The following is a 25,150-nucleotide window of genomic DNA, read 5'->3' as shown; positions in this document are numbered from 1 at the left end:
ATGGTGGTGTTAAGTATGCTTGTGAGCTCTGTGAGGATTTGTTGGCTCTGAGTTTAAAGAGATGGTGGGGCGGGGAACTGTGGGCGCCCCAGGGTGGATAGATGACCTGATGATTCAGGTGGTCTGTGCAGTGAGTTACGACCAGGTGGTTATTGTTTGGCTGGCACTTACAAGGGGTGGTGGGTTCGGGGTCGAAGTTGTTGCAGATAGTGGCTGTCTTGAAAGGGGTGGATGGTGTTCACTGTGGCAGACAGATTGGCAAATTCATTGACAATTGTGAATAGTTCCTTTGTGTAGTTGGCTGTGGTGTTGATGCGGTTGGTGATGGCTGCTTTCTTGGCTTCCTTGATGCACAGGTGGTAGAGGGCTGTTTTGTGGGCAGCTCTGTCGGAGGGGTCCTTGGAGACGCGCCATTGCTTTGAAGGTAGTGTCTGTTTAATACATATCGGTGCATTATTAGAGTAGAGCGACCCGCTGTACATAATCCATAAAAATCGTCAGATTATTTAATTGCTGGTTTGCCACTTGGACTCTGTTCTGTGCGGAGTGTGCGCGCTGGGATGGACTGCTGTTTCGATGTCCGCAATCTCCTGTATAAACGCTTAGGAGCTCACTACACACAGACTTTCCAACAGGCTCCTGAACTTGAAGACACCTTGCTTCTCTTCATACTTCACCCGAGACCACACAGCTTCCATGGTATAAGCTTCAGCAGTCAGCCGGCCTATGGGGAGAGTAAACCGAAGAAGTGAAAGTGTGCCTTGTTCCTAGTGCCAGACTGCTATGTTGGAGTGTATACGGCCAAGAGGGGTCTAAAGCAGGTAGGAGAGAAAAGTTGGGGCCAACACCCACGGTCATCACATGGTCACAATAGAAGATAGTTTATAAGCCAGCTGATGCTCAGCTTCGGAGCTAATGTTGCCACAAAAAATACCGGTTTCATGTGGGTATTTTTCAAATTGTGCTTTCTTGGCTGGCTCTGAAAGACTCTTGGGTTCCGAATGTTTTTAATTGACTCACAATAAGGTTTACCCTAGCATGTCTGTCAAGTGGCCACATTATCTTAAGTTCCACTGCACTCTATAATTAGTTATATAGGGCCACATGCATCAACGAGAAAACTGGTCGCAAACGGGCAGATTAGCAGAATCTGCCCCTTTGCGACCGGTATTTTTGCATTTGGGATGCATCATCCCAAATGCAATAATCGCAATTTAAGGAATCTCTAAATAGCGATTCCTTAAATTGCGATTGCATTTAAGGAATCCCAAATTGAGATACCTTAAATGCAATGCATTAAAGTTAAAATATTAGCGATTTCGCTAATAGGGGGAGCAAATTACCATGAAGTTGAACTTCATGGTAATTTACCAAAACTTTGAAAAATGCACTTTTGTGCATTTTTCAAAGTTTCATGTTGCGCACACACATGCCCTTAGAGCATGTGTGTGCAACATATGTGCACAGATCAATTTCAGGGGTGCAATAGGGTGTCATTTTGACACCCTTGCACCCTTGAAATTGCATGAGCAATTTGCAAGTACCTACTGGTACTCGCAATTTGCTCATGCAATCTCCAAATCATTCCTATGGGCCTGGAGGCCCATAGGAATGAATGGGACGGCATTCCTTAATTGCGACTCGCAATTTGCGAGTCGCAATTAAGGAATTTGTAGGAATCGCTATTTTTATAGCGATTCCTACATGCATAGGCTTTTGCAATTCCTTAATTGCGATTCCTTAAAAATCGCAATTAAGGCATCGCAAAAGTCTTTGTTGATGCATGTGCCAGATAGGGCTTTTTATGCCACTTATGCTGAATACAGCATTTGTGCAAGCTGCTCTAAAGCAATACTGTGCCACTACATTCAATTTAGATTTTGCTTTGCATTCTAGCACTTGTCAGTCTATTTATTCCAATATATACTAAGGACTTCAAGTGCCAGAATGCAAAGAACAACTGTATTTGTAGACCTACTCACACGTATGAAATCAAAAAACTTAAGGGCTGATGGTCTCGAAGTGTTTGCTTGTTTCTACAAAGCTTTATGTTTTCTTCACTTACTCCATGTAAGCAACATTCCTTCAATTAAGTGGTAAGATAAGGGGTGCACAGTGAGCTGAATGTGTCAGCTGCTATATACAGTAATGGAAAGTTTACAAATTCAAATCCCAGCAAGGCCAACTCAAGACTTATATCCTTCCAAGGTTTGTACAATTAAATTTTTTAATAGTAACGTCCTTTTATTTTCAGCACTTAAAATTGCATTAATATGGTATGATACTTTGATACACTGTATAACACACATTGCCATTATTATTTTATTCCTAACAATACATGGAAAATATTTTTTTTTACAAAAATAATTCCATTGTTTTCCCAATAGTTGCCTACTAAACCTCTTAACTGTTAAAAGGAATGGCATGCTCCTGTCCACTTTTCAAGGTAAAAATTCAGCAGTTAAAATTGTTCTCACTAGCAAATTACTTTCAAACCTTGTGTATTACTGGCTCTAAATTAAATTAAAATTTTCCCTTTAGAAGACTTGTACATTGTTTGTTCTGTGGCCAAAATAATTTCCAGAACAGCCACAGGAGAACTTGGGAGGAGGTCGGTGATCTAGCATAAGTACATTGGGATGCTTGCAGCACTTTTAAGGCTGTTTTTACACTACTGCAGTAGCAAAATACGGTAATTAGTTTAAATTGTTTCACTACATTGATGTGACTGCTTTTTTTCTACAGATAAAATGTGTCACACAAAGTGTCACACATAAAGAATTAAAATGTCACACATAAGCACACAGCAATCATGAAAATGTCACTTATGGGAGCTGACAACTTGGCAGTTGTGAGTGACATTCTATGCCCAACTCACTGTGCTGGTGAGGAGAAATGTGACATGTGTCCCCTGACCGGAGAGTGTGTTGTTAAGTGTGACTCTTGAAGGCTACAGTTCACTCCAAAAAAGTGTAGTGTTCTCTATCGTTGTTGCAGGCTAAACATGTACATGAGACGTAACATGGTTACCCAATTCACATTTTAAAAGATGTGGTGTTATTAAAAAAAACAAAATATGGATAAGCTGCGCATGCTAATGAGCATTCTGACCCAACAAGTCACATGGTTTGCCAAAGAATTAGCATAACTCAAAAGCAATTGGTTTCTATATGTAGGTGGTAATGACAAGACAACACAGTAGATTTGCATTCCTTTCTGCTGGGACGTGTGTAGTACCTTTTTACTTGACATGGAATACTTTGTGCTGATCTTATTAGTCTGTCTCTGTATAAATCCCCACATAAGGTTTTTCTACTGTGGGAGATATGAGTTCAGCAGCAGGTTGTTGGGTCCACATCTGCTTGTGTGTTAAGCCTTATTTTCAGTTTGCATCTGACGTTATTTTGTGTGCTATAAGCAGGACCACGAATTGTCATTCTGCAGCATGTGCTGCATAATTATGGCAGTGGAGGTTTCTTTGTTGGGGTGTGGGGGCGTATGTCTGATAGCGTGTGTGTGTGAATTTGATTTCTGGGGGAGACTGTCTCTGCTGGGTGTTCTTTCTGCAGAGTTGGACTGGCCTAAGAGTATAGGGCAATCTGACAGTGCCAGATGGACCGGTTCGACAAGTCAGTGCATGGGATATTTTTTTGGGCAGTATGTTGGCCTGTATTCTGTTCTACTGCTGCTTGGGTTCGTGGTTACTGTTGTTTTCCATGATCATATTACTGCAAACATTGACTACAACAAAAACACAAATGTATGTAGTCTACCATACCGTAAGATAACTATACACCATCACCACGTCTTCACAAGTTAAAATATGCCCCGATTTGCAAATGTGGGCCAGTTGTTAGCTATCTAGGGGCTGCTCTTCTTTTGGTGCCTGTGCTGGAACTTATTATGTGTTCCAGTCTGTGGTTATACTGAATAAACAGCTACCTATGTCATTATCTTATGAAATCTCTATATTGATGTCATAACTACATTTTCACTATTGCTTTATTAACAATCTTGCTTTCTTAAATGTTTGAAAATGCCTCACTTGCCTGCTCTTTTTTCAAAATTTTCTTGGTTGGAGAACAACGCCAAATTCCTCTTATGACGGTTGGGCATGCGAGCTATGCTCACATGCCATAGGGCACTCATCCCGAACTTTTACGACTCACCACTTTCAAATGTCACCAGCCACCACTGTTGTCACATCAGTCTGGCGGAGCAATAGCAGGACCGAACCGGAGGCTTTAGGGAATGGGAACAGGGACTCAATCTCATGGAGCTAGGCGTGGAGGTGGCGCAATGACGGGGGGAGGGCCGTCGGGCTGAACCAACAGGGGGGCTCAAGCCTCATGATGCTCGGGGATGTAGAAACACCTTTGGTCCTCTTCTCCACGCCCCATGGGCAACGGGTGCAGAGGTGTCTTAATGCATCAGGTTTCCTTCCCAGGAGCAGTAGCGGTAGAGGGGGCTTCACTGTGGACGAAACCACGGTTGACTCGGTCCCTTGAGGGCTGGGGGACCATGTTGACACCGTTGGCCCACTTCTACTCACGCTTGGAGCGACTGGTGCAGTGGTGTCTTCAGGTGTTGGGTTTCTACGGCCACAAAGTCCTCACAGGAGTCTTTGGTTGCCTGCAGAATGCAGGGAAGCAGGTCCGCTACTTCTCGGGAGGTCTTGTTCCTGGTAAGAGGCCCTAGTGTGAAGCACCAACCTATCAGAAAAGATGGTCAGGAAGAAGGCTTACATGACAGAGCCTGCAATTCGCTCACCCTCGTGCTGGAAGTTATGGCCACTAAAAAGGCTGCTTTGATGGTAAACAGCCAGAGGGGGCATATGTACAGAAGTTCGAACGGAGCACACATCAGGAAAGTGAGAACCAAATTAAGGTCCCACTGAGGCATGATGAAAGGGGCAGATGGAAACAAAGACCCCTTAAGACATCTATTTACAATAGGGGATTTAAATAAAGAGGGTTGGTCTGGCAACCTGAAGGAGGCAGACAGAGCCGAAAACTACCCTTTGAGAGTGCCCCAAGCAGAGCCCTGCTGGACAAGAGCCAAAATAAAGAGAAGGACATGAGAGAGGGAAGCAGAAAGAGGATCAATTGATAATTCTGTACAATATTTTAAAAATTTCTGCCACCGGCAGATGTACACGGTTTTGGTAGAGGGATGCCTGGCTTCCAAAATAACATTACAGACTTCAGGAGGAAGATTGAGTGCTGTCAACTGCCACTTCTCAATCTCCACGCAAGAAGGCATAGAGTTGACAGGTTCGAGTGGGGGACCCTCCCCTGCTGCCACGACAGAAGATCCTCCAGATGACGCAGCCAGTGTGGAAGATCGATGCTCAGTTGGAGAAGCTCGGGATACCAAACGCTCCATGCTCAGGCTGGAGCCAAAAGAATGACTTGGGCCTGGTTGCTCCTGATCTTCTTGAGCACTCTGGACAGGAGTGATATTGGCGGAAAGGCGTACATGGGGCCTGAGCTCCACTCGAGATGAAAAGCGCTGGAAACTCCAGCACGCAAAACTGCTGACATTGTGTATTCTCAGTGGAGACAAACAGATCTATTCAAGGCTCTCCCTGCTGCTGATAAAGACATTGCGCACCTTCGGATGGAGACGCCATTCGTGATCCGCTAGGCATGGACTGATGAGTTTGTCTGCCCTGGCTTTCAGAGGACCTGCCAGGTGTTGAACCACCAGGGAGATGCCTTGCTGTTTCAGCCACGTTCAGAGATGCAAATGCAAGGCCTCTTGAAAAAGGGTCCACGACCCCACCCTGCCTGTTGCAGTACCACATGGCAGTGGTGTTGTCCATGAACACTTGAAGCAGCTTCCCCTTGAATGAAGGAAGAAAGGCTTTCAATGCCAAGCGTATCGTTCATAGCTCCACCAAGTTAATGTGGAGTCCGGATTCCACCGGAGAACAGAGTCCTCTGATCTTCACCTCTGCCAGATGGCTGCCCCATCCCAGGAGTGAAGCATCTGTCACTACTGTGTGGTCTGGTTGGGAAAGGGAGAGGAGTCTGCCTCTGACCCAATTGCAGTCTGTTAGCCACCATTGCAGGTCCCGTCCAGTTCTCGCCGAGATCTGGACCATGTCGGAGAGATTCCCCTGATGTTGTACCCACTGGAATTTCATGTCCCACTGCAGAGCCCGCATATGCCATCTGGCATTTGTCATTAGCAGGATGTAGGAGGCCATGTGGCCAGGAGCCTCAGAGTCCTGCTCACCAAAATTCAGGATAGAGGCTGGGCCAGCTGTATCATAGCCTGAATATCCTAGATTTGCTGTTCGGGGGATAGGCCCAAAACTGCACCATACACAGAACAGCTCAGATGAAAAGGAGGGTCTAAGAGGGAGTCAGGTGTGACTTCGTACTGCAGAAGGTTTACCAAAGTCTGGAGGTCGGCGACGACAGCCTGGGGTGAAATCGCCTTCAACAGTCAGTCGTTGAGATAGGGAAAGACTGCAATCCCTGATCTGTGCAGATGAGCGGCAATAACCTTGGTGAACACCCGAGGGGTGCTGGTAGCACGGTGAACTGAAAGTGCTGTGAGCACTGTGAACTGCAGGTAAAACCTGTGGGCAGGTAAGACGGGAATGTGGAAGTATGCATCTGGCAAGTCCAACGCTACCAGCCAGTCTCCCGGGTAGATTGGAGCTAGAACTTGAGCGAGCCTGAGCATTTTGCATTTTTCCTTTTCAGGTAGATATTGAGAGGGTGCAGATCTAGGAGAGGATGATGGCCTCCGTCCTTTTTGGACATCAGAAAGTAGAGTGAATTACCAACCACCAGAAAGTAGAACGAATTAACAACCACAACCTACTCCTGGCATTGACACCCTCTCTATGGTGTCCCGTTTCCTGGCCGAGTAAGGAGAGATAGTCCTCCGTCAGCCTGTCACACAAGGGTACCATGGGTGGAAGGGTAGTCACAGAGGGGAGGGAATAGCCCCTTCAGACCGTCTGGAGAACCCAGCGGTCTAATGTTATCGACCTTCAGTGGTGCAGGTGATTGCGTACCCTGCCTCCCACTGGTTGCCCATGATGTTTGGAGGGCAAACTAAAGATGTTTGGAGGTTGCTGCTGCTGGGGTGGCAGACTGGTCCGACCTCTGGCTGCCGGGCACATTAGGTCTGGGGGAAACGCATCCTCAGCCATGCTGAGGCTAGGGAGTTTGTGTGCCGTGGTGGCTAGGCAGTAAAGACGAGGCTAGAAGCCCCTTCCGTGGTCACGAAAGGAGTGGAAGGTGGACTGGGGTTGGCGGGGGCGCCACGGAAAGGCCCGAAGCCCTGGCTGTAGCTCTGCTATCCCTGAGGCTCTCCAGCGCTGAGTCCTCCTTGTCTTTAATGAGATGGGAGTCATTAAAGGGCATGTCCATAAACGTCGCTTTGGCATTCCCTGAAATGCCAGTCGTCTTTGGCCAGGCGTAGTGTTGTAAGACCATCGATGAAGAAACTGCTCTGCTTAGTGAGTTGGCTGTGTCCAGCCCACATCGGATTGTAAACTTAGCTGCATCTCTCCCATCCGCTATAGCTTGGGAGAGTATGGCCTGGGCCTCCTCTGGGACCAAATGGGTAGCATCTGCACAACTGAATACCAAAGTGCATGGGCGTAACACCTCAAAAGGCAAGTAATGTTCAAGGACCACAGTGCCAGGCTGGCGGAAGAAATTTGTTCTTGCCTAAGGTGTCCAGCCTTTTGGATTCCCTATCTGGTGGGGTGGTAGGTGTAGGAGAGTAGGGTCTGCAATCCTATGATCACCCAGATTTTTTGCCTTTGCTTCATTGGTTTACGACTTTCTCCGGCTGTGGGCCTGCCAATCAGACCCACAGCCTAGCTGTTCTCTCTCGAAATTAACACACATGTACATTAGGTGCATCCACTAATTGGAACTGGGCCGCCTTGTCAGTCCCTGTCTCAGCATACCACAGGTATCCAGGGCATCGGTGTACCCAGGGCCTACCAGGGGCTGAAGCATGTATTATGCCACCCCTGGAATGGCCGCCCAAATCTGACACAACTGGCTGCACGACAGCTGGGGCCACGTGGTGTAATCACCCGTTGCTGTAGGTGTAGTATTCCTACACCTAAACCCTAAAATGGACACATGGATTCCTATCAGTCACTCCTATAGCAGGCCTTATCAATCCTGAAGGCAGAGTGCCGGGAATCATGTGGGACGGTGCTCTGGCGCGAGCTGAGCCCGTCGACGGCTTGCGGAACCAAGTCCTAATAGCCGTTCCATGGTGACGCGGGCCAACTACTTTTAATGCATTATAATCCTTGCGGTTATTTGCTAACTTTGGCATCACATCACCTACACATGTCGAGTAAGGTGTCATACGAATGGGAATACGAACCCCTCGCCAGTCCTGGCGACGGGGTTAGCATTCCCCCCTTTTAGAGGGACACGACATGGAAGTAACCTTGAACCCCGGTTAAAGTTGACTCAAGCCTCAGCATCACAAAATGGATGCTGCCACCAGACACAAGTCTGACCTCCTGCTGCTGGGGGACCTTCCAGCAAGGGGAGCTTGGACAAAGGGTTTCCTGTCGAGGGCGGTGTTAGCACCATCCCAGACAGGGTTTGTGTATCCCAGGTAGGCAGGGCTGAAAGGAAGGTGATTGCAAGTGGCACCCCGGTGCTCACTGTGCATAGCCCGGCTCAAACCAGTTTCGGGGGCACACCAGCCCCTGAGCTGGCGGGAAGCCGGACAAAGGATAGGGGTGTAACCACCCCCCTCCTGGCTCCACCCATAGGTAGAACCTAGTCACGGGCCAGCCCCTTTTCTTAGAATAAAGGTAGGAGCGAGTCCCCTTCCCAAATTGGATAATCAGATAATCGGATAACTCCGAATCACGAACCACTTTCCACGAAAGGAACTCTTGACTATTTCTGAAGACTCTCCCTTGTGGCTAAGGAGTAGCCACCCTGCACCAGCAGGCACCACCTAAGCGCTTGCGGTTTGCTGTACGTCTCCTACGGATCAAGACTGCCCAGCTCGACGAGACCCGAGTTCCCTGCCATCTCTGACCTTTTACCTACCTCATCAGCCCAGCTGAGAGTCGTAGGTGTGACGAGACCTGCGGGACCGGCTATCTTCAGAACCTGCACGACGCTTATCTAGCACGCCCACCGAGGGACCCTCGAGTGAGTGCACCTAGGGTTTGAGAAGCCCTAAAACCCTGAGCAGCTCCAGCATCGAAGTCTGTCTCCCCAGCATCCACGAGATCTGCGTGGGGGCCCTTCCGCTTCTTGCTGTTCCCAGCGTTGTCCGACCACTTGCCGACCGGCTTGTGGCCCTCTTCACGACGCTCCAAGATTATTTGCATCACCGGTCTGGTTGCTCCAGACTGGCTCTGGCTCCCCTTCAACAGAGGAGTACCACGGACCCTCCTGGTCCACTCCCGACGCCATCTGGACTCCCCCGCTTGGGTTGCCACTGCCAAGATCCGCTGCCCCTTCCTGGGCCCAGCATCATCGACAGCAGACACCTTCGTGGGACAGCTCGCCCTCCATCCTGGTCGCCGCCGCGCCTCCCGGTCCGAGGAACAGCCGAGTCCGACGTCACCCACTCACCTGGTCGAGGTGACTTCAGCCGGTACCCCCCTGGTACCCACACGATCGCTGGCTAGCGGTTGAGAACTGAGTCCCCTCTGCTTTCAGGTTTCCTTCACCACCGATCCAGGCTTGGATCGCTCTGAACATCGTCACTGGTCGCCTGCCAGCAACTTCTTCTTTCAGGCTCCTGAGACTACACGAGGACTCCCGACATCTTGCCGAACTTCACGCAGCCGCAGCCTCCGGGCTAGGTAACTCGAGCATCTCGGTGCTCCATCGCAGGCTCGCTCTACAAGTGTCCAGTTCCTTTTTCGTTTAGTCCCACTGATCGGAACACTCCGGAATCAGTACCTCCAGACTCTAACCATTCGCATTTCACTGTTAGTGTAGATGGTTTCTCGTGCCCCTCGGGCATTTGTGTAAATTGTGCAACTGAAGTATTTTCCTAAGAGTTTTGTAGTGTGCTTAGCTCCCTGACTCATAAAGAGCCAGGGTAGTCTTGTTATAAATAAATATCCTTTTATTTTCATAACAACTTGTGTGGAGTCCTTTCACTTGGTGTTCAAGGGGTATATGTGATGGTAAACAGCTGGCTTAACACGCCCTCTAGAGTTTAGCCTAAGACTGCTCGTATCCACGCTACTAGGATAGCTGGTCTATAAGGTTGACTTACAACCAATCATCAATAAGGGTCGTTTGGAATGATACACAGTGATCACTAGAATAGTGAGCACTACATATCAGGCCAACTTCTCACATTGGTGAGCAGCGGTTGGGATTTGAGCTTGCTGTTGTTTTACCACACACGTATCCTAAGAATATCGCAGTGAAAGATCACATAAGTACCCAGGTACATATAACTTAACTTAGAATACTCCGAGTTCTACTGAGCCGGCTGTTGTAGTGTAACAGGGCTTAGCACACCCTGACTACAACTCTTAGCAAGGGATCAGTAGGTAAACCCATAGTGTAGGTAGGTGCAACACTTACACCCCACTAGAAAAGCATGTCGGTCCACGGAGAGTCTGCAGGGACTCCCTTAGTGGTCAGTGACCCTCCACAGGTCGTGTCACGATATGCAACTCTTAGCTTCAAGGAGATGAGACAACTGTGTGCCTCCAGGAAGCTAAACCAGGGTTCTAACCCTACCATCGCAATACTGATAGGTCTCTTAGAGGCGTACGATGCTAGGAGGTCCTCTAACCCAGGTCCCCCCAGTGCAGATGGGAACATGCCTCCCTTAGAGGGAACCCTCGGTGACCCAGACCTCGACCTCCACACAGAGGAGGAGGACGAGGACGAGTTATCGGGAGACGAGGCAGACAAAGGTCCAGTGGTAGTCGGCAGGCTTACAAGGACCAACTTAAGCAGGCATGAGAATGGAACTGGGGGAGCCCCGGGCCCACGCTCAAGCAGGCTTAACCTTGGGAACGGACGAGCTAGGTCTCTCTCCAGAGGCTCTGGCAGATCGGTTCATACACATGTCTCTCAGGTACCTTCTCAGAGAGGAATGACTTCCCCTCAGAGGAGGGAGCATGAAGCGAAAATGCGGGAGGTCAATCTGAGGATCGAGCGGGAAGAACTTGCCCTCGCCAAAGAAAGACTTGCCTTGGCCCGAGAGCAGAAATGAAGTGGGTTAGACCCCACTGGTGGCAGCATTCTCAATAGAGAGAAAGACAGGGGTATAGACACTAGACACCTGAGTAAAATAGTGCCCCCCTTTAAACAAGGGGACGACATCCACAAGTGGATAACTGCCTTGGAGAGGGCCTGCACTGTCCAGTGCGTCCCCCCAAGTCAGTGGGCAGCTATACTGTGGCTTTCCTTTGAAGGTAAAGGAAGGGACAAGCTCCTCACTACAAGAGCTGAGGATGCTAACAACTACCAAGTCCTGAAGAACACACTGATTGATGGGTTCGGCTTAACCACGGAACAGTACCGGGTGCTGTTCCGGGACACCCAGAAAATTCAGTCTCAGGATTGGGCTGACTTTGTCGATTGTGCCACTAAGGCTTTGGAAGGCTGGTTGCTGGGTAGCAAGGTTACTGATTACACAGGATTGTACAATCTTATCATGCGAGAACAGATTTTAAACAACTGTCAGAACCAATTGTTGCATCAGCACCTTGTCGACTCGGATCTGACCTCTCCCCAAGAATTGGGAAAGAAGGCAGACAGATGGGTCAGAACAAGGGTCAAGCAGAACCAGAATCAGAACCAGGGTGGTCAGAAGAAAGCAGACCAAAAGGGTAACAAGAACGAACAAAATGACCAGAAGTCTTCGACAGGTCCCCAACAAACCAAAGAGGGTGGGGGTCAGGCTTCACAGAAGAAGAAGACTCAAGAAGGCCAGTCAAAAAGGTGGTGCCAATACTGTAAAAGTAAGACTCACTGGTTTAGTGAGTGCACCAAGAAAGGAGGGCAAACTCCTGCCACTGCAGCCCCTAAGGCACCTGCGCCCCCTAGTACAGTCAGCAGTGGTAGTGCGCCTCCCAAGGCATTAGTTGGGTTAACCTTGGGAACCGAGGGGAGTGACGACTTAGTCGGCACGCTCACTCAGGCCGTCCTTGTCTGTACAGGGGATATGGATATGTCCCCTGATGCCAGTCCCAATACTTTGGGCAAATACAGACAGACACCTTTGATAAATGGAAAAGTGGCTCAGGCCTACAGGGACACGTGTGCCAGTGTCACCATGGTGACGCCTAACTTCGTGGACCCTGGACAGATCATGCTAGGTACCAGTTACCTAGTGACCAATGCCAGCAACGTCACTACCAATCACAGTATGGCAGTTGTTGATTTCTCCTGGGGAGGGGTAAGTGGCCCGAAAAAGGTTGTGGTTAGTTCAGACCTCCCCGTAGAATGTCTGTTGGGCAATGATTTGGAAACGTCACAATGGTCAGAAGTGGAGCAGAGGACTCACATGGAGATGTTAGGCTTGCCAGCACATGTCCTTGCTGTGACCAGGTCACGGGCCAAAAGATGCCCCACTGAACAGGTGCTGGATCCTGGAAGAACGGACCAGACACCTTCCAAGAAAAGGAGCAGTAAGGGTAAGGCTTCACCTTCCCCCTTGCCCCAGGTCGTGGATCAAGTCTCTGAGGAGGCTGACCTTAAAGAACTGAGGGAAACTGAGCCGCAAGAGCTTGAACCTGGTCAGGTTGAGTTTCTGGGCTCAGGGGGGCCCTCCAGGGAAGACCTGGGGAAGGCACAGTTAGACTGCCCCTCACTTGAACCCCTCAGACAGCAGGCCACTGCTGAGGCTGCCGGGAACGCCACAGGTACCCACAAAGTGTACTGGGACGATGGACTCCTGTACTCCGAGGCAAGAGACCCCAAACCTGGTGCGACCAGGAGGCTGGTCATCCCCTTGTCTCTGAGAGGTTTCCTTCTCACCTTGGCCCACGAGATTCCCCTTGCAGGTCACTTAGGCCAGAATAAGACTTGGGACAGAATTGTTCCACACTTTCACTGGCCCCACATGTCCGAAGATACGAAGGAGTTTTGCCGCTCCTGTGTCACTTGCCAAGCCAGTGGTAAGTCAGGTGGCACGACAAAGGCCCCCCTCATACCACTACCAGTGGTGGGGGTACCCTTTGAACGGGTGGGGATCGACATTGTCGGACCAATGGAACCCCAGACAGCATCAGGGCACAAGTTTATACTGGTGGTGGTGGACCACGCCACCAGGTATCCTGAAGCTATTCCCCTTAGGACCACTACAGCACCTGTGGTGGCACGGGCCCTACTTGGAGTGTTCTCCAGAGTGGGCTTCCCTAAGGAGGTCGTCTCAGACAGAGGTGCAAACTTCATGTCGGGATATCTGACTGCTATGTGGAAGGAATGTGGTGTCAACTACAAGTTCACCACACCCTATCACCCACAATGCAATGGGCTTGTTGAGAGATTCAACAGGACCCTAAAAGGGATGATTCACGGACTACCTGAAAAGCTTCGGCGGAGATGGGATGTCCTGATACCCTGCCTCTTGTTCGCCTACAGAGAGGTCCCGCAGAAGGGGGTTGGCTACAGCCCTTTTGAGCTTCTGTTCGGACATCCTGTAAGGGGACCCCTTTGTTTGGTAAAGGAAGGATGGGAGAGACCTCTCAGAAAGCCGGCATCAAACATTGTGGACTATGTGCTCGGTCTCCGCTCGCGGATGGCGGAGTACATGGAAAAGGCGTCTAAAAACCTGGAGGCGAGCCAAGAATTACAGAAAGCTTGGCACGACCAAAAGGCTGTCCTGACTGTGTACCAGCCTGGACAGAAGGTGTGGGTGCTGGAGCCAGTGGCCCCAGCAGCACTCAAAGACAAATGGTCTGGGCCCCACACGATCATTGAGCAAAAGGGAGAGGTCACCTACTTGGTAGACCTGGGAACTCCCCGGAGCCCCCACAGGGTGCTCCATGTAAACAGGCTCAAGACATATGTCGACAGGGAGGGCATGGGCTTGCTCATGGCCACAGATGAGGGACAGGAGGAGGAGAGTGACCCTCTCCCAGACCTGCTCTCTCAGAACCCTGACGATGGATCAGTAGATGGTGTTGTCTTTTGCGGCAGCCTCTCTGGCTATCAACAAGAGGATTGTAAACAGGTTCTTCAATCCTTTCGACATATGTTCTCTCTGACACCCAGTCAGACCAAGTGGTGTACCCATGAGGTCGACACTGGGGACAGTCTGCCCGTAAAGAGTAAAATCTATCGGCAACCTGATCATGTCAGAGACTGCATCAAGACAGAGGTGCAGAAAATGTTGGAGCTGGGAGTCATTGAACCCTCGGACAGCCCCTGGGCTAGTCCCGTAGTGCTCGTGCCGAAACCTCACACCCAGGGCGGTAAGAAAGAGATGAGGTTTTGCGTGGACTACAGAGGCCTCAATGCGGTCACTAAGACTGACGCCCACCCGATACCAAGAGCAGACGAACTTATCGACCGGTTGGCCTCGGCCAACTACTTAAGTACGTTTGACCTGACAGCTGGGTATTGGCAAATCAGGTTAGCTGAGGAGGCCAAGCCCAAAACAGCATTTTCTACCCCGGGTGGGCATTATCAGTTCGTGGTAATGCCCTTTGGTTTGAAAAATGCACCTGCCACCTTCCAAAGGCTGGTGAATCGAGTTCTCACTGGGTTGGACGACTTCTGTGCGGCGTATCTGGACGATATCGCTGTCTTTAGCTCCACCTGGGAGGATCACCTGGTCCACCTGAGGAAAGTGTTAGAGGCCCTGCAGAAGGCAGGCCTCACTATCAAGGCCACCAAGTGCCAGATAGGGCAGACACAGGTTGTATACCTGGGCCACCTTGTAGGTGGAGGCCAGGTTCAACCATTGGAGAGCAAAATACAGGCCATCCAGGACTGGGCTCCTCCAACCACCCAGACTCAGGTTCGAGCTTTCTTGGGCCTGACTGGTTATTACCGGAAATTTGTCAGAAATTATGGATCCATTGTGACCCCGCTAAACGACCTGACAAGTAGAAAGATGCCAAAAAAAGTTCAGTGGACAGCAAGCTGTCAGAAGGCATTCGATGACCTAAAGCAGGCCATGTGCACAGCACCTATCCTAAAGAGTCCAGACTACTCCAAACCATTCATTGTCCAAACAGACGCTTCGGAGCTGGGTGTGGGAGCTGTTCTATCGCAACTGAATTTTGATGGTCATGACCAGCCCATAGCTTTTATTAGCAGGAGGCTGACCCCCAGAGAGAAGAATTGGTCAGCTATTGAGAGGGAGGCCTTTGCTGTGGTTTGGGCCCTGAAGAAGTTGAGGCCATACTTGTTTGGCACTCACTTCAAGATTCAGACCGACCACAAGCCCCTCTTGTGGCTAAATCAAATGAAGGGTGAAAACCCCAAACTACTTAGGTGGTCCATTTCCCTACAGGGGATGGACTTCACAGTGGAGCATAGACCTGGCACTGATCATGGCAATGCAGATGGGCTCTCCAGGTATTTCCACTTAGAGCAAGAAGACTCACCTGGTCAAGGTTAGCTTATTGTCCCAAAGTTTGGGGGGGGTCATGTAGGAGAGTAGGGTCTGCAATCCTATGATCACCCAGATTTTTTGCCTTTGCTTCATTGGTTTACGACTTTCTCCGGCTGTGGGCCTGCCAATCAGACCCACAGCCTAGCTGTTCTCTCTCGAAATTAACACACATGTACATTAGGTGCATCCACTAATTGGAACTGGGCCGCCTTGTCAGTCCCTGTCTCAGCATACCACAGGTATCCAGGGCATCGGTGTACCCAGGGCCTACCAGGGGCTGAAGCATGTATTATGCCACCCCTGGAATGGCCGCCCAAATCTGACACAACTGGCTGCACGACAGCTGGGGCCACGTGGTGTAATCACCCGTTGCTGTAGGTGTAGTATTCCTAAACCTAAACCCTAAAATGGACACATGGATTCCTATCAGTCACTCCTATAGCAGGCCTTATCAATCCTGAAGGCAGAGTGCCGGGAATCATGTGGGACGGTGCTCTGGCGCGAGCTGAGCCCGTCGACGGCTTGCGGAACCAAGTCCTAATAGCCGTTCCATGGTGACGCGGGCCAACTACTTTTAATGCATTATAATCCTTGCAGTTATTTGCTAACTTTGGCATCACATCACCTACACATGTCGAGTAAGGTGTCATACGAATGGGAATACGAACCCCTCGCCAGTCCTGGCGACGGGGTTAGCATTCCCCCCTTTTAGAGGGACACGACATGGAAGTAACCTTGAACCCCGGTTAAAGTTGACTCAAGCCTCAGCATCACAAAATGGATGCTGCCACCAGACACAAGTCTGACCTCCTGCTGCTGGGGGACCTTCCAGCAAGGGGAGCTTGGACAAAGGGTTTCCTGTCGAGGGCGGTGTTAGCACCATCCCAGACAGGGTTTGTGTATCCCAGGTAGGCAGGGCTGAAAGGAAGGTGATTGCAAGTGGCACCCCGGTGCTCACTGTGCATAGCCCGGCTCAAACCAGTTTCGGGGGCACACCAGCCCCTGAGCTGGCGCGAAGCCGGACAAAGGATAGGGGTGTAACCACCCCCCTCCTGGCTCCACCCATAGGTAGAACCTAGTCACGGGCCAGCCCCTTTTCTTAGAATAAAGGTAGGAGCGAGTCCCCTTCCCAAATTGGATAATCAGATAATTGGATAACTCCGAATCACGAACCACTTTCCACGAAAGGAACTCTTGACTATTTCTGAAGACTCTCCCTTGTGGCTAAGGAGTAGCCACCCTGCACCAGCAGGCACCACCTAAGCGCTTGCGGTTTGCTGTACGTCTCCTACGGATCAAGGCTGCCCAGCTCGACGAGACCCGAGTTCCCTGCCATCTCTGACCTTTTACCTACCTCATCAGCCCAGCTGAGAGTCGTAGGTGTGACGAGACCTGCGGGACCGGCTATCTTCAGAACCTGCACGACGCTTATCTAGCACGCCCACCGAGGGACCCTCGAGTGAGTGCACCTAGGGTTTGAGAAGCCCTAAAACCCTGAGCAGCTCCAGCATCGAAGTCTGTCTCCCCAGCATCCACGAGATCTGCGTGGGGGCCCTTCCGCTTCTTGCTGTTCCCAGCGTTGTCCGACCACTTGCCGACCGGCTTGTGGCCCTCTTCACGACGCTCCAAGATTATTTGCATCACCGGTCTGGTTGCTCCAGACTGGCTCTGGCTCCCCTTCAACAGAGGAGTACCACGGACCCTCCTGGTCCACTCCCGACGCCATCTGGACTCCCCCGCTTGGGTTGCCACTGCCAAGATCCGCTGCCCCTTCCTGGGCCCAGCATCATCGACAGCAGACACCTTCGTGGGACAGCTCGCCCTCCATCCTGGTCGCCGCCGCGCCTCCCGGTCCGAGGAACAGCCGAGTCCGACGTCACCCACTCACCTGGTCGAGGTGACTTCAGCCGGTACCCCCCTGGTACCCACACGATCGCTGGCTAGCGGTTGAGAACTGAGTCCCCTCTGCTTTCAGGTTTCCTTCACCACCGATCCAGGCTTGGATCGCTCTGAACATCGTCACTGGTCGCCTGCCAGCAACTTCTTCTTTCAGGCTCCTGAGACTACACGAGGACTCCCGACATCTTGCCGAACTTCACGCAGCCGCAGCCTCCGGGCTAGGTAACTCGAGCATCTCGGTGCTCCATCGCAGGTTCGCTCTACAAGTGTCCAGTTCCTTTTTCGTTTAGTCCCACTGATCGGAACACTCCGGAATCAGTACCTCCAGACTCTAACCATTCGCATTTCACTGTTAGTGTAGATGGTTTCTCGTGCCCCTCGGGCATTTGTGTAAATTGTGCAACTGAAGTATTTTCCTAAGAGTTTTGTAGTGTGCTTAGCTCCCTGACTCATAAAGAGCCAGGGTAGTCTTGTTATAAATAAATATCCTTTTATTTTCATAACAACTTGTGTGGAGTCCTTTCACTTGGTGTTCAAGGGGTATATGTGATGGTAAACAGCTGGCTTAACACGCCCTCTAGAGTTTAGCCTAAGACTGCTCGTATCCACGCTACTAGGATAGCTGGTCTATAAGGTTGACTTACAACCAATCATCAATAAGGGTCGTTTGGAATGATACACAGTGATCACTAGAATAGTGAGCACTACATATCAGGCCAACTTCTCACAGTAGGGAAAGCGTGAGGATTTTCATGGGCAGTGGAACTTGGACCACTAACCTTTCCGGGGTAGGGTGTTGTGTGAAGAAACTGGGGTCTCCTGGGGCGGTGTGATGGCGGCGGGCAATTATCCTGTTCCCAGATGCCCCTGTGTAGGGCTTGGACCGAGCAGGACATCTGTATGGGTTTCATTAATGGGAGAAGCGGTTCTGAGGGGGTAACTCCCAGCTGAAGCATTCTGTCACGACTTTAGTCTCGACTGCCACTGAGGGCAGGCTAAGGCCCAGGACCTCAGATGCCCTTCTCACCACCATAGCAAAAGAGGCTCCCTTCTCCTTAGCAACAGTGGGAGGAGAGACCATGCTAGTATCTGGGGAAGTGTCCAGTCAACTAGCATTCGCAAATTCTTTACATCAGTCCATGTTAGGGTCTAGTGGCTGGTATTCATCAGGGTCCAGTGGCCCCTCCGATTCTAGCCCATAGACTCTGGTATGGTGGGTATGACTCCAGTCAGCGCCGGAGTCCTCATTGGGGGATGCCTCTCCAGGTCTGTGTCAGGGATGAGAAAGGGGATGGCCCCGCTGGCGCAGAGAGCGTCAACATCGAGACCAGCATTGGGGAAGGTCGAGGTGGTACGACCGGCGCTGGTCTGGACCATCCGTCTATCTAAGGGGCCCGAATGGGAATCAATTCTAATCTGGTGAAAATAGAATCTAAATGCATGATCCCAGGTAGATCTAGTTAGCTTGCTTTACCATATTTTAGTTAATCACTAAACAAACTTTTTAAATAACTGACACAATGGTTAAAAAATTGCAATAGTTGTTCATACCTGACAGTTCATTAGATCATATTGTAAACGTTCTCGCCAGGTGTCCCGGGAAATGCATGCTTTCTCCCAGCGTGAATTCACTTGTCGCAGCCTGTTCTGAAGCTCTTTTGACTCTGCACTGTCTGCCTGCTGAAAGTCTTTACTGCTCAGGTTAGCAGAGATCACTAAAGCTTTGTGGTTATCAAAAGCTTTTATGATATCCTAAAAAAGAGTAAAGTCTATCAATATTCAGTTTTTATTATGCAAAAGAAAGAAAAAATGAAAAGTGGACAAAACCATTGTGCTGGGTAAGGCACTGAAAAACAGAATGTGCTCTAAAAAGTAACTGTGAATGCGAGATTACATGAAAAATTTTATTGTTAAAAGAGGTGGGTTTTTTGTTATCGTGTATGCACTTACCTTAAGCTTTTTTACATTAGCCTCTGTCTCTTGCATGCTGCTTGCTGGTCTCTTTTTCTGTTGTTCATCTAAGTCAGCCTCAATTTTGTCCAACCAAGTAGTAATAGCTGAGAGGTCAGATGTTAGCTGTTGCCACTGCTGCTGGTTTTGTTTCTTCTGAAACTGGTTTCGCACCGCTTGTGCCTGAATGATTTCCCATCTTTCAATGACACCTGTGTACATAAAGCCAAATGTTACTTTACAGCATGCTCTATAAATATTTTTTTTCCTTCCATTCTAGTTCTTTCCAAAGTTTGTTCCTAACTAAAAAGGATTGGGAAAGAAAAGTCTAAACTTACTTAGACAGATATTTTAAAGTACAAATAATGGACCTAAAAGGCAATTGCTCATAAGGCATTGAGCTGCCAAAATAGTTCTCCCTTGAATGAAAAAGGATGAAAATCCCATACATAAACAACTTCCGTTGAAAATTGTATCCAACTTAAAATTGTCTGATGTGATCCATCAACACAGCCAATACTGCATCTTGTCAATTGAAGTTAAAAAGAAGGTCAAGTTCCTACAAAATGAAGCAAGCGATATCTAGGAGTACCCTCAGATACCAAGATACCAACATTAAAACTAATGTATTTTCTGATATATATATATATATATATATATATAGTATTTAATTTGGTGTGGGGGGGCATTTACATGAATCAAGATGGCTAAGTGAATAGTACAGAAGGTAGCTGACACCCTAAAAAGAGGTTAGAGGCCTCTAAGCATGCCCACTGTGAGCAAATGCTAATGACCAAAGGACAACAAGTGACTGAAGCTCATTCACTCTGATGAAATGAGCATAAAGGTACGTGGTGCAGGAGGCACTGGGATGGATTTAAAATGCGAACTGTAGACCATCATCAAACAAGATGTAAATACAGTGGAAGATTGTCAGCAAAAAATATAAAACTGTAGGTAACAAAAAAGTCAAGCATATCATTAAACGTCACTGGCATCTTCAATGTACAATTTCAGAGGTCCAGACTGTGTAGTTACTTTTGCCTTGGAAGCATATCATCTCATATCATGTCTTTTACCTGTTGAGATAATCTTCTTTTACTGTCACTTCAAGAAAAAAAGCAGAAGAGGAAATGGCATATTACCCTCCTCAAAGTTTCCTTGACATGTATGCACATGCTCCTTCTGAAGAATTTGAGGGATTCGTACTTGAGGCAACCGGCGTGAGGAGGACACCGCATAATCGCAATATATACACGTTGTCGACTTGAATGTTTGAAATATCCACTGCAGCATACTCCTCTAGAGAGAGAATACCCACGCCGGAGGACCGTGAGGGTCGGAATTAACACTGCACGATAATATATACTGATAGAAGCCGGTTCAGCCTTGAAAAAGTTGTATGTTAAATATTTGAAGGCGACGAAACACGTGTTGGCATTGGCTTTCCAACTGAATCACAGATATTAAATCAAGGACCAAGAGGAAAACTAAAGAACAAAGCTTCGCATCAGTTTTTTTGTACAGATTGTGTATTGAAGAATTACACGAGGACTACTGTGATGCTATGAATTTTGTGTGCTAAGGGATCAGTATGAATTGCTCCAAAGGAGTGTTAGGACACTTGACTTAGAACTCATACCAGAACAAGAATGAATAGAACATGAGAAATATATGGAGTAAGACCAACTTTTAGCAACATCTTAGAGGACTGAGGCAGGAATTTGTTCAAGTAGAGTTGGAAGAATTGACTGACTTGTGATATTTAGAGGTAGGGCATTCTAGATGAAAGCTGAAACACCTGAGAAGAGAGTTTCAGAACTAGGGAGGTTCTGAAGTTCGGTACTTGTAACTGTGGAAGTGCCGGCTTCAAAGTCTTCTTTCCCCACCAGCTACATAGTCTGATAAGGTTGTTGGTTGAGTATTAGTACATTTGGCAGGCTATCATACATTTGATTCTTGTCTTTACTGATAGCAAAAATATCATACAGTACAGATGTGACGTGCATAACTGTCAACGATTCGTTGAACTGTAATGGTAAAACCATGAGAGACAACAAAACACAACTTGGTTGGTTTATCTCCTAATAAACAAGGTAGCAGAACCATATGTCAGACAAGGTACTACACAAATGCTTTGTTTGTTTGATACAAAATATGTGTCATATGGAAAACATTCAACATTTTAAGAACATGCCAAAGAGCTTTAGAGAAAAGCAAAACTGTTCGAATAACGTCTTTTACCCGCCTCATGATAATAATAGAAGATAATGATCATGTACTTCACGCATCCCGCAGTTCTCAAAGTGTGCCTCCAAGAGATATTATACCTCCAGATTTTCAGCAAATGCTGCAACAATATGTGGCTCAGAAAGTGGTCTATTTAATTCTTTTGCAGTGTAATGAGCTTGTGCAACTTATCACATGATAACAAAACTGAACAAGCATGAAACCTGGGAAGTGGTTGCACGTGTTCCTATAGTACTCCAACAATCAAGTGTCCAGAAATCAAACATTAATAAAAAGTGTCTCTGAGTGATAACTATTAAAATCAGTTGGCAGGGTATGCTCAGACGTGAGTCCCTTGCTCACTTTGCCACTGGATTTAAGCAAGCCTGGCTGAAGACGGCTGAAATGCCAGAAACCGGTCCTAGGAAGCTTGTTTCCGGTCCAGGGAAGGCATGGCTTGGCAGTTCGGGCTGGACTGTTCCCATGAGGCACAGGGTCAGACTGATTTGCATATGGCCATGTCTGAACTGGGGTGGCAGAGTGGGCTGAAGAACGGTGATGGATCAAACCCAGATCTGTTGACTGGGTGTGAGTGTTTGATTGGTTCTGATGCTCCGTCCATCACCACCCTCTTTTGTACCGCTTGTTCGCCATAGTTGGCAGGGTATGCTCAGACGTGAGTCCCTTGCTCACTTTGCCACTGGATTTAAGCAAGCCTGGCTGAAGACGGCTGAAATGCCAGAAACCGGTCCTAGGAAGCTTGTTTCCGGTCCAGGGAAGGCATGGCTTGGCAGTTCGGGCTGGACTGTTCCCATGAGGCACAGGGTCAGACTGATTTGCATATGGCCATGTCTGAACTGGGGTGGCAGAGTGGGCTGAAGAACGGTGATGGATCAAACCCAGATCTGTTGACTGGGTGTGAGTGTTTGATTGGTTCTGATGCTCCGTCCATCACCACCCTCTTTTGTACCGATCATTTTATACCCAGACATAACCATGACAAGTGTTTATCAAGTGATGCACATCCTTCTTGTGCCTTGCAAAACACATATTTTAATTGAATTATGTGACATAATGTTGGATAATGCTAAAAATTCCAGGTTTATGAAGCATGCACTGTAAGCAGTGATTTCATGCAACTTCTTCCCTCCATGGGTTTTCTTAATGAAAGCACAAATTTGTTGTAGATCTTTTAGCTTGGACAGTTTTTTTTTCACTCGACCATAGGTGTGCATTGTGACTTCTTCACTAGTACCTTGCTGATTTTACATCAAAGAAGTGGCTGCCTGCCCATACACATACCACAATGTTCAAATTCAAATGCTGAAATTGCTCAAGATCCAGTCATACTATGAGTATATTACAACACACACTCTACCACTTGATAATTGGAGACCACGAAAAAGTGACTAGAGAATCTTAGGGATGGAGTGGGATCAATGATTTGAAAAAGGCAAGCAGTTAGCTCATAAATTAAAATTAGGGGATTGCTGTGAAAAGCTTTGGCTGCATTTTAAATGGGGTGGTTGTTCTCTGAATACTGTCACAATAGTCCACAAATTACTTAATATTAGCTGCAAAAATTACCTGCTTGTCTTTCCGGAACCTCAATCGTTATAAGTCCTTCATCATCTTTGAGGTCGTCACTGGGCACATGTTGAAAGCTCACATCACTGACACCAATATCAGGCTACAAAGACATAATTGTGTATAAAAAGCTTAACAGTCGAGCAGTTTTCAGATGACGTATAAAATGAATTATTAATAACAAAACGGTTATTAAGCATATACCTGGGTTTTAAGGCCTAATTTAGAGTAAGATGCTTATTGGAAATCTCCTGCGAAATGCTGAAAGGCAATCTGCAGTCACATTTTTTCTCCCACACAGATAGTAAGTAGAGTTGAGGAAATTTTACTGGTGGATTCTCCTCTATAATTAACTTGTTCTCCAGGGTCAGATGGTATTTCATTTACACTGAACTCTGAACCAGGCCCTAACTCATTTGCTGATTTCAAAGATATTTTTCTTTAATACTTGTAACATAAGGGTCTTGTTTTAATGGCATGCACTGGGTAAGCTGCTTTGCTTATTTTAAAACCTTATTATGAAAGGTTAGGAGCACACTGACAAATAGGGCACAGCACACAAATGAATTGTCATCTTGTAGGTCAAGATTAATGCTCTAAACTATTATCATTTTTTAACCAATTGGATATTTTATGCGAAACACTTCCTCTGTTCTGTAATTCATTTTGGGGATTAAGTCCAAAACAACACATCAAACTTTTTGATAAAGAGAACTCAGTCGCCAAAGAGCATAAAAATATTTTGCCATTAAAGCTTTCTTAGGAAAATGAAGCAAGCCAGTTCATAAACAACTTTTTTTAGCCAGTTCAACTCTAAACAGTAAATTTCGTCCCACTGATCCTGTCATCAGGTGAACAGCTGGCTTGAGGAGGTTTCCCTCAGGCTTATCATGAGGAGAAAAACAAAGTTGGCACAATCCACTGAAGCCGGGGTCACCTTGTTGTTGAACAGCAGCAAGAGTTCTGATTCCCTTGCTGTATTTCTGTACAGTGAGGCAGTTCCACGTGAGATGTATATAATCTGCCTAGGTGATGGCAACATGTGCAGGCAGTCTGAGTTGCTATGTTGAACTCACTACTGTCCTCTGGGGTGTAGTAAAATATATGGACACATTTGAAATGGATCAGCCAGTGCCTGCTACTCAGCAACATTTATTTTTGTTTCTGCACAGCAGTACTCCCACTGCTTATCTGGCAGTAAGCGTTTCAAATCACAGTCCCATATTTATCAAGCCTTGTGTCCACCCACTGCCACCAGACCCAAGTGTGCTTTATATGTAATAAAGAAAGGGTAGCTTACTGCCAGGGAAGAGTTCTGACCAGGCTGTCAAAACTGGGTCAGTGAAGTCTTCAGAGAAGGATAACCAGTGCTCTAAAGTAGCTGGTCAAGTTTGTTAAATATCTCATTAAGGATGCTAACTCTAGTTTCCTGAGTAGGGAGGGGGTAACCCCAGGACCTTTGAAGCCCTACAGGCCATTTATGCAAAAGAGACACTCTCTGGAGTTTCCAAACCCCTGGCATTTATGCAAGTTGAGATAAATGTCAGCATCTATATAGTAAGGAGGTAGAAAATGACCTGACTTCTCAGTCATCTCCAGCATGTAGACCATGCTGAACGCCTTGTATGACATCCTAATTCCTCCTTCATCCAGATTTACTGTTGTTCATGAGCTTGAGCATTACCTTTGGTGACACTGGACTAGCCCTTGCTGCAGACGACTACGGATCCATGATTTTTGCTAAAGACAGATCTGGAGCTGGCACCACTGTGGCCATAGGCAGCACGGACAGCAGGATCAAGCAAAGAGACCTGCAGAAGAGGAGTAGAAGCATTGCCCTGCTCTAGTCCAGGATCAGGCTGACTTCAACTGGGGTCAGTCACTGGCAGGGAACGGTCCACTGGATGGAACATGGCTGGAGGTG

General features: G+C 48.0%; 1 protein-coding gene across 1 annotated transcript in view; it reads right to left on the bottom strand.

The window, feature by feature from the left end:
• The window catches only part of LOC146798869 (nesprin-2-like), a 194,839-nt gene that overhangs the window by 66,641 nt on the left and 103,048 nt on the right, over nt 1-25,150 (bottom strand). The window contains exons 13-15 of the mRNA XM_085626205.1: nt 23,227-23,329; nt 19,411-19,622; nt 19,012-19,212 (exon numbers count right to left, since the gene is read on the bottom strand). Of these exons, the coding sequence (XP_085482331.1) occupies nt 19,012-19,212; nt 19,411-19,622; nt 23,227-23,329 (516 nt within the window). The remainder of the gene's footprint in view (nt 1-19,011; nt 19,213-19,410; nt 19,623-23,226; nt 23,330-25,150) is intronic.

Source organism: Triturus cristatus, chromosome 9, assembly GCF_964204655.1.
Source record: "Triturus cristatus chromosome 9, aTriCri1.1, whole genome shotgun sequence".
Classification (NCBI taxonomy): Eukaryota; Metazoa; Chordata; class Amphibia; order Caudata; family Salamandridae; genus Triturus; species Triturus cristatus.
Note: the sequence above shows the minus strand (reverse complement) of the source record. Positions and strands in the feature narration are given on the sequence as shown.